This window comes from Carex rostrata, chromosome 21 (genome assembly GCF_964058835.1).
Source record: "Carex rostrata chromosome 21, lpCarRost1.2, whole genome shotgun sequence".
NCBI lineage: Eukaryota > Viridiplantae > Streptophyta > Magnoliopsida > Poales > Cyperaceae > Carex > Carex rostrata.
The window spans coordinates 292,050-302,669 of NC_135938.1; the positions used below are offsets into that span (position 1 = coordinate 292,050).

Genomic DNA, 10,620 nt, shown 5'->3' on the forward strand with positions numbered 1-10,620 from the left:
AAGATAGAAGAAGAAGGCGAAAGCTAATTTTGAGAAAAAGGAATATATGTTGTGATTTATATTTTGTCGAATTGGATAAGAACAATGAATTTCCGTTTAAAACAGTTAGATAAGAGTGGATAAGATGTTGTGGACAAATTATAGACAAAGGTATGTGGATAAAAACTTTTTCTCTTGATTAAATTGTTGCATGCAACGCTACAGTACCTGCGTTAAATGATCCTAATTAAAAATACAACAACTGAGTTTCGTTTTCTTCTATTTGGACACTCGGAAAGGATGGTTGTCGCAGCTTCAGAATTTTTTTTTTTTCTAATCTATCTCGGTATTAAAATAAAAGACTATATTTTTATTCCAAAAACTTTGTCAACACGACAACACTGTCGACTTTCTGAAAGTATGGATTTCCAAGTCACTATGAGTTCATGCGTTCAGAAAGCTAAAAATATACTAAAAAAAAATTATAATTATCAAAATAAATAATATCGGAAAATCAATCTTTGATATATTGACAAAGACAATACTCTTGAACATTTTTAACCGCTTGAACGTATGAATTTGTAATGGCTTGTGAACGTGTTGATAAAGTAGGAATAGTATTGTTGTCAAAAGAATTTAAAAATGAATATTGTTATAGATATTTTAAAAAGGAATGGACAAAAAATAATTTCCTTAAAAAAAAAAACGAATTTAATTAAAGCTAATAGCAGGTCCCGCGCTTTTTCTTTATCTTAAAATGCACAAAAAAGCAAGCTGAAGAGATATTAAAGCGAATTATTAACTGTAAGTCCAGTTACAGGGGAAAAGGTGAGTTACATCACTTACATGTCTAGGAAAGCACATCGTTCGCAGCTTTGGCTCTATGCAGCGTACAAATAATATGCATTGTTATAACCTTATTATCCGTCCACCGCATGATGCTAAAACTATACTGTCAATATCTTTACTCAAATTATGAGAAAATGCTCAAGGGAACTTCTTCAACCAGCTATACAATTAGGGAGCACCTAGCTATCCCCCGTAACAATCTCTCATTTCATCCCTCAGTCATTAATTACTTGAATAACTACTAACTATCTAGGGAACTACTTACTATTTGGGAATCACCTAATATTTGAAATATTTTATAACTGACACGCGCAAGTATTCATCTATAATGCATTAGGTATTCATATATAACACATCAAGTATTCATACCTAAGATATCAAATATTTAAAAAAAAAAATGGACACATTTTTAGAGATGTTTTTTTTTCTCCATTCAATCTAATCAATATTTATGACAATCAGTGATGAATTTTACAAATTTAAAATCACGAATGTTTTCTACATAATTTTATCTTTCAAATGAGATCCATGATAACATACTTTCGAGTTGTCCGTTGCACACGTATTCATTCTCATCACGCAAGTATTCATTCCTCATCGAGAAAGTATTCACCTTCGTCGTGTAAGTGTAAATACAAAAACTGGACACATCACTCATTCATATTTTACACGTTTTTAGAGGTGATTTTTTTTTATCTCCGTTGAATCTAACCAATATATCTAACTATCTATGAGGAATTTTGCAAATCTAAAATCACGAATGTCTTCTACATAATTTCATCTTTCAAATGAGATCAATAATGACAAACTTTCGAATTTTCTGTTGCACAATTATTCATATCTCATTACGCAAGTATTCATATCTCATTGAGAAAGTATTCATATACGTTCATACACGTTGAACTATTCATACCTCATTAAGTATTCATTCATACACGTTGAAGTATTCATAACTAAGATATTAAGTATTCATTCATACACCTCTATTTTTTTCAAAATTTATTTTTTTGTCATTTCTTAGTACTTAGTACGCACTGACCTAATTCACCATTAATGAAGCTTTGTTGCAAATAACTCGCTACTGCATGAAGAAAAAGAACATAAACACGAAAGAGATTAGTTAAATAGACATAGACAAAATTAGTTAAACTCGATACATTTAGCACTCATTTTGAGACGGTCGACAGTGATGGAGTTGACCCGGCAGAAGCGTGCTTGATTGGGATGGAGTATATCAAGTATTCATACCTAAGATATCAAGTATTTATATATACACGTTGAAGTTTATATTCCTACAATATCAAGTATTCATAACTAAAATATCAAGTAGTCATGCCTCTATATTTTTTTTAAGTACAAAAAATGTTGTCTTTGTTTCTCCATCTTTCTTTTTCAGGGAAGAAGAGAAGAGACAAGGAAAAACACATAATCACAATCGGCAACAAACAATCCTGAATATAGTGAACAAACCATTGAATAGAATTAACAACTATTCTATATATCGCATAACATAACTTGACAAAAAAATTGACTTTCAATTAAGAACCTTCTCTCGGACATTTTATCAAACAGGTGGCGCGCAAGGTGTTCATCTCATATTGTCCTCCATGAAGCTCAGGACCATGCGATTTAGGAACACTATGCAGTCCATGTCAGCCTTTGCTTCACCCCCACCTGAGTTGTCAGAGTCCCTGTCAACGTCAGCCCTAATTGGTGCTACCGTAACGGTGGTCCTCGGTACAAAGAAGTGACGAAGCAAAGAAGACCGAAGTCTAACAGAATCAATACTGGCCTCTGATCCTCGGCAATCCTCAAGCGATTCTTCGGAGGCGATGAACGAAAAGCTCTAGAGAAGAAGGATCTGGTAGGAGAGGTGGAGATTTCCGGGATGGTAAGATTTCTAGTGGTCGGGTCAGTAGACAGTGTGTCTGGAGGCGTAGAAGGGAAGAAGATGAAGCACGCAACAATTTGGGATGTAACCAGATCTATGGAGATAGTGGAGGTGCTCTCATGGAGGTGGAGGTAGGTTGACTAAAGTGTGCGAGAGTTAGAAAATTGAAAATGGTTGAAGACCCCTGCAGTAAAGAAATAGATTAGTTTGTAGGGATCACAAATTAGTTGAAACTGATAATTATAGTTAGAAAATTGATCTACTTTGACGGGGGATAAAATGGGGGATGGTAAGCTGGGGGATATTATAATTACCCATATAATTAAACCACAGTGACAAATGAATTATTCGGGTTCGGTTCGGCGAGATTAAAAATTTGTGATTCGGAAATAATTCGAAAATAATTCGGTACCACGAGGAAGCAACAATAAAATACCAAAAAAATCTTGTTTTTTCGTGTTTTATAAGTGAATAATTCGTAATTCTAATTTTATTCGCGAATAAAGCATATAATATGTTTTTTCACATTTTATTGTGTGTTTAGTTCGAAAATATTAAAAAAATATTTTATTCGCAAATAAAATGCATTACTTGTTACGATAATTCAAACAGATCCTTAAGGTACGTATCTGATGCATCAAAATAAAAAATACCTAAAAAAGGTAACTTTTTTTAGGAATATATATATTTTTTTAAGTAAAGTAATTTGATTAGGGGTCCGACTCCGAGTGCCGAGTAGGTATATTAATATAGGAGGACTGGAGGAGAGGTCCAGGGAGTTTGGAATTCAAATCCCACGAAGGAATCTAATTTTTTAGTTTTGGTCCAGACCCTAAATCCAAGATGCTTTAATATATATGAACTTTAAAAGGCCCGGACTCTTCAAATAAGACTGCCTCCTGCGCTATTTCTCAATAAGCACCATACAAGTCTAAACTCAAAAATTGCGTTACTTTAGGGGGAGATCGAATCGTCTGCTCTCTTGGGAGCAGGAAATTTCTGCTCCCAGAATCACTGTTAGTGGGCTCCCATTTTAAAAAGTAACAGTGACCGACCTCCTTTAACAGTGATCGGTCCTACCCGCAGTGACTGAGAGGGCAGGATTTTCCTACACCCCCGGGGGCAGGTGATTTGTTTCCCTTTAGGGGGTAAAGGGGAGTCTAGGGGGTAAAGTAGAGGGTAAGGGGGTTGTGGGGTCCAGACGGTAAAGAGGGTTAGGACGGGTATAGGGGGTACAGAGGGTTAAGGGGGTAAAGTAGGGGAGTTAAGGTGGTTCGGTTCGAAACGGGTTTTTCACGGTTCGAGCTACCTAGGTCCACGGGTCTAGATTTGGACGGGTTGGAACGGTTCTAGTGAAAAAAAAACCAAGAAAAATCCGTGCTAGATCCGTTTTGGGAACTATTTGGACCGGTCCGGACTTATCTTTTCTGATCCAGTTATGTAGGTTTCATGGTCCAGATCTTAATTGGACGGATTTTTTCAAAATACTGTTACAACCCAATTTTTTTATAAATATCCAAAAAAATAATTAAATTTCAAAAAATAACCTAAGTTGAGCAGGTTTTCGAAATCTACCCAAACCGAAATTTTTTTTTCAGGTAATTCAGCCTAAAACTGAAAAAGAAATTTCCGGTAATTCAGTCTAAAACCGGAAAAGAAATTTCCGGTTTTAGAATTCCAAAACCAACTTCTAAAAAAAACCGTAAATTTTTTTTCTAGGTTTAATATTTTTTTTCTAGTTTTAATATTTTTTTTCTTTTTTCAGATTTTTTTATTTAAATAGAAATATTTATAATTTTTTTTTTGTATTTAATATATTTCTTTAAAAATAGATGGAATACTATATAATTTGATTTATTAGAAAGACTGCTACAAATAACCCGGATCAACATTTTTCATGCCGGATTGTTTGTGGCTGTAAGAAAAATTAATATATTTCTTTATGAGTTATTAAAAAAAAATGCTTGGATTCTGAATTATTCATCCGGTTTAAAAGTCACTTCTCGGTAATACAGAAAATATTGTGATCATTTTTGTACATTTAATTTATAAAAAGTTGTATCTATTTTGAGAATTCTTTTTAATAACAATTATTAAATAACTTATTTTTTTTCTAAAATAGATACCACTTTTTAGAAATTAAAAGTACTAGAAAGATGATAATATTTTATGTATTTACTTAGACGTGATTTTTGAACTGGGATCAATAACTGAGAATCCAAATATTTTATTTTTTTCCAATAACACATAAATAAATATATTAATTTTTCTTACAGCCGCAAAAAATTCGGCATGAAAAATGTTGATTCGGATTATTTGTAGCAGTCTTTCTAATAAATCAAATTATATAGTATTTCATCTATTTTCAAAGAAATATATTAAATATTTCTAATATTTCAATACAAAAAATAAATAAATTATAAATATTTCTATTTAAATAAAAAAATCTGAAAAAAGAAAAAAATATTGAAACTAAATTTTTTTTAGCCGCTGGTTTTGGAATTCTAAAACCGGAAAAAAAAAAGTTTCCGGTTTGAGACTGAATTACCGAAAAAAAAAATTCTGGTTTGGGTAGATTTTGAAATCCTGCCTAATTTTGGTTATTTTTTTAAATTTAATTATTTTTTTGGATATTTATAAAAAATTTGGGGCTACCTAGTCATTCGTGTATATATAAGCTCTTTTTATCATTAATCATAAACATGTAAAAAAAATATATTAGAGTGAATAAATATTAATGATTGATGAAAGCAAGCAGTACTGTGACTTGGGTAGATTTGTTGTATTAATTTTCTAGATTGTTTAAGCTGATGATTTTTTTGGTTTATTTTTTGCTGTCCATCGTTTTCCTTTTTAATTTATAATTTTAAATTCGTCAAAAAGATATTAAATTATGCCGGAGTTTTGAAAAAAAAAAATATATATATATATTTGCAGCAGAAAAAAACAAACAACTGGTGAAAGTTTTTTAACATGAGAGTTTATGAGAACTAACTAATTTGAATTGAAACGCAAATCTGTTTGAATTTTTACAATATTTATTTTATTTAATAAAATAGCATGGAAAACAATTTATGCTGAAGAGTTCAAAGTTGAAACAGCTCAGTTCATTCCATATTTCCATCCCATCATCAACTATGTTTTTTTTGTCGCCTCACGTGACGGCTGACGTGTGATATTTTTTAGTTTAGAATGAAAAGCCTAATTAAGCCCGTTTCATTGGTCATTGCTGATATTTTATTCAATTGAAAATGGAGATTTGTCCTTGGTCCATGCGACCATGCCCCATGGGAATAAATTCCAATCAAAATTAACTTCTATTCATTTATACATTCACATCCTCCTTTAATTTAATTACCAAATTGCAAGAGGTATCACGGCAAAATTTGTTAATCAAATAATTAATATATGTTTTAAATATTAAACTTGAGTTATTTTCGGACTATATATATATATGTAGGTATATATATCTAAGAGTTAGGCTGGGGTGCTATGGATAGCATAGTGGCCTCTATGCTACGGCTCAATATTCGAGTTTCGAAAATTCAAACGGTCGATCCGAACCGTTCATCTTATTCTCCATATTAATATCTGCTTGGAGACCAAATTTTATAATTTTCTGAATTTTTTTACTATTTATCAAGCCACTTTGAAAATCGCTAATCCAACGGTTTTACTGTTTTGTGCAGCCACCGTTGGATCAACAATTTTGTAAAATACTTAATAAATAGTAAAAAAATTCAGAAAAATGTAAAATTTGGTCTCCAAGCAGATATTAATATGGAGAATAAGATGAACGGTTCGGATCGACCGTTTGGATTTTGAAAACTCAAATATTGAGCCGTAGCATAGAGGCCACTATGCTATCCATAGCACCCCAGCCTAACTCTATATCTAATCCAAAGTGTTTGTTTTGGATGATATTGAATGCTCTTTTCAAAAGTTGCATGTTTTCTCGGAAATGCAAAACAAATAAAAATGGAGATTCATTTACCAATAAAATCTCGTTATTAGGAGGGGGCCCATGATGACATGCACAGGCGCACAGCGGAGAGGAGAGAGAGGAGATGATTACAAAACAACCGCACTGGACTGACTGGACTGGACTGGACACATTTGCTGTTGCTGCCTTGCTTTGCTGGTAATAAATAAATAGTAATAGTAATAGTAATAGTAATAGTAATAATATATCGCCTCGAATTTCCCAACAATAAATACTGCGTGCACATAAGAATCCAATCGTGCCATTACAAAAATATGACGACACAATTAGCACACGCTAATACAATTAAGTTATCTATATGTAATGTAATGTTTGTCACTATGTACAGTAACAGTATAATATCATCGTTGTATTTGTAATTTGTATAGCAATAGGATCTTTTGGTCGATTAAAAAGTATACTTTAAATTGTAATGATGTTGTCTGACTCTACTCTCTAGTCTCTACTCGGTCTGTTGCATAATTGCATTCATCTCTGTCAAGTGTGAATAAGTGTCATAACACCATTTGGCACATTTGTGCAAATTGAGATTGACAATTAGGTGAATTAAAAGTTGAACTACTTTTTAGTTATAACACCATTTTGCAACTATTTATTTTGTACGATACATACAAACCGTGCAATTTTGTGCAATATTCAAAACGATTGGATATTAATCCAGTAATTTAAAAATTAATCTATCGACACATTTTATTAATGATGAGATGATGATTCTTAAATTATACCAAATTTCATAAAAAATATTTATATTTATAAATGAAAAAGAGATAATCTATGGACTCTACATTTACTTCTTACTTCTTATATATATTGATAAAATTGAAAAATTAGAGTTAATTGTCAGTATATTTCATCCCAGTGAAAAAAAAGAAGGGAAGAACTATCGTAAAAATGCACAACAAACTTGCCATGTTCTAATAAAAGAACTAAAATTCCATCAATTAGCCCAATTTTTTTATCTATTTACCGTTTTAAAATATTATTGTTGTTGTTGTTGTTGTTGAAGGGAAAAACAGAGATCGCTTGCGTTGCAGTTGCAGTTGCAATTGCAATACAAAGTTAAAAAATAATTAGAAGCAAAAAAGTAATCCAAGTACAGTAAGCACTACACACTACAAACACTATCAGGAAACATTAACAAAAAGCAACCATCAAAGTCAAAAAGACCAAAAGGCAATAATCATATCATATCATATCATATCCCCGCTCTCTCTCTTTATTCTATTTCTTTCCCAACTTCTGTCAATCAAATACAGGTCAAGTTATGTTATGTCCGCAGAAAGGAATCTCTTAACATTTGTATTCAATACACATCCTGTTGTTACATATCCACAAAAATTCATAAATCAAGGGTCAAAAGTACAAAATACGCACCCCGTCGTTCTTCTCCCTTCTCAGCCTTTGGCCCAGACAGAGCACTGCCAAGCGGGTCGGGGTTTTCTTCGACCCGACCTTACCGGGCATGCTGTCATACCCACCGGCGGCACCATGCAGTTATCTTGCACACACACAGAAGCACTTACAGGAATTGTCGCACCTGATCCGATTATAATCTTGGTCAAGTAGTTATGTTGCAAGTATAATAATCTAATCTTTCCTTCCGCTAATCTCTGCACAAACTCACCTGGTACCTCACCAAATAACTTGTTGCTATTCAAATATATGGTACCACCCATTGCTAGTTCTTTCGGTATTGTACCTGTAAGTTGGTTGTAACTAAGGTCTAACAATGCACCTTCACGGACTGGAGCAGTCGGGTAGAGATGGCCAGAGAAGGAATTCCTCTGCAATTGGAGAGATCTAATTGGAAACGAGAACAGTGTACCGGGTATGGACCCGCTAAAGAGGTTGAAACTGAGATCAAGGTAATTTAGGTTCACAAGCTTCGCAAGCGCATTATCTACCCGACCTGAGAGATGATTCGAAGAGAGTGAAAGATACTGAAGGGAAGAAGGAAGCGCCGGTATTTGATGCGATAAGATATTATTCTTCAAATCAAGGTGAATTAATGGAGACGATATGAGGTTGGGGAGGGAACCCACGAAACGATTATGGGACAGAATCAATGTGGTTAGAACCCGTAAATGAAACAGCGAAGCAGGTAAGAAGCCGCTCAACCTGTTCGACGAAATGTCGATAGTTCTGAAGAAAGGGGACAATGAATTTGGTAGCTGACCCGATAAAAGGTTTGATGAAAGCGCAAGAAATCTAAGGTTTGGGAGGTGAAAAATGGCAGGCGGAATTGTACCAGTCACCCGACCCGGTACAAGAGAGAGGTCGGTTAATGCGGTTAACTGACCAATAGAGGCAGGTAGTGTACCAGCCAGGCCAGGTGAACCAGCTCGTGGGTCACCAAGAGAGAGGGAGACAATACGGCCACCTGAACAGGAGACTCCAGTAAAGGTAGTACAGGGGTCGGTAGTGAAGTCCCAAGTGGAGAAGAAGGTTGAGCCGGGGAGGTCTGACATGGATCGATGGATGGATTGTAGAGTGAGATAGTCGACAGGGTGGAGAATGGCGGAGGCAAAGGAGAGAGAGAAAATAAAGAAAGAGTGGAGGGAAAGCTGGATTGGCGCCATTGATGATTGGAGAGTGTGTTGGGGGTCTGGGGTTTAAACTTTAGAGAAGAGACTCAGAGAGAGGGGTTTTATTTAGGGTTTTGGGCGAAGAAAAAGAAAGTGAGAGAGAGGTGGCAATTAATGAATGAGAGCTTCTTTTGCACGCGCCACCTTTTTACTAATGCATTGCTACACATGTTGACGTGGCAAATTTCGATAACCTCGAGAATTGAGACGTCTAAGCTACATAGCACATAGCCACATACTATTCTGTGGGCACAACTGTAATTTCAACGAAACGAGATGGAGATTGGAGAATAAGCAATCCTCCAATAAAATTTCCAAACTTATTATTATTATGTACACTAACAAGTATATATGTAAGATAACTTTAATGTGGCTTGCCTTGCCAAATGCCAAGTATTTTTATAATCTAAAGTCAGCGCAAACCACTAATTTTATAACATACCTACTTTTTTAAGTAGCATGAGGTTGCATGTTTGATAAGAATTTATGATGCACGCCACGCCCACGCCTCAATATTTTTATAAAAGTTACATGTAATTTTTATTTTTAAAGCTTTTCAAGGTCTTAATAGAAATATGTGTGTGAAAAAAGAAAGTGGTAAAGTTTGCAAGGTCAAATTGTTAGTAACTTTTTAATTGTAAAAATTACAACTGATAATGATTATGTTGAGAGTTGACAGCTGAGAGGTAAGGGGAAAAGCGTGACGCTTTAAATGGAGTTGAAGTACTTGCTTTGCTGGCAATGGCATCTCTGAAACAGCACCGTCGATACTGACAAGTGGAGCCCACTATGGATTCTGGGGAGTGGGGACCTAAATGCTCTCTTCGCTTTGCTCATGTTTTATTTATATTATGGATTGGAATTGGATGCCTACAGGCTACAGCTACAGGCTACAATGCCAAGAGGCGATTAGGCGAATCATACTGTAAATTTAAGGGTTTGGTTTCGGAGACGAGAATGATTTCGGTTCTGGGTGTTACAGTAAAACTACAGTCTTATCTCTCAAGGTCATGTTCGGCAACAAGGTTTTAGCCTCCTTAGAGTGGCTTTAGCTTTCTTAGTTGCTTAAGCTAGCCGAACAACAATTCCTTAGACAAGCTTAGAACACCTTTCTTAAGTTTCCTTAGAGCAAATTCTTAAGCTAAAAAAAAACATAGGCTTAGGAAAAAGTGCCTCCTTAGAGCCTTTTTTAGCATCTTTATACACTTAAGCTTCATTACTCTAAGCCTTTGTTGGCCGAAGATCTCCTCCTTAGCACAGCTTAAACTCTTAAGCTGCAACACTCTAATCTTCGTTGCCGAACATGACCTTAT

General features: G+C 34.5%; 1 protein-coding gene across 1 annotated transcript; it reads right to left on the reverse strand.

Moving 5' to 3' along the window:
- Window positions 1-8,096: 8,096 nt before the first annotated feature.
- LOC144573406 (uncharacterized) lies at window positions 8,097-9,310 on the reverse strand. The gene has a single exon (XM_078323187.1). It carries the CDS (start codon window positions 9,299-9,301, stop codon window positions 8,117-8,119), a length of 1,185 nt encoding a protein of 394 aa, XP_078179313.1. The 5' UTR covers window positions 9,302-9,310; the 3' UTR covers window positions 8,097-8,116.
- Window positions 9,311-10,620: the final 1,310 nt, after the last annotated feature.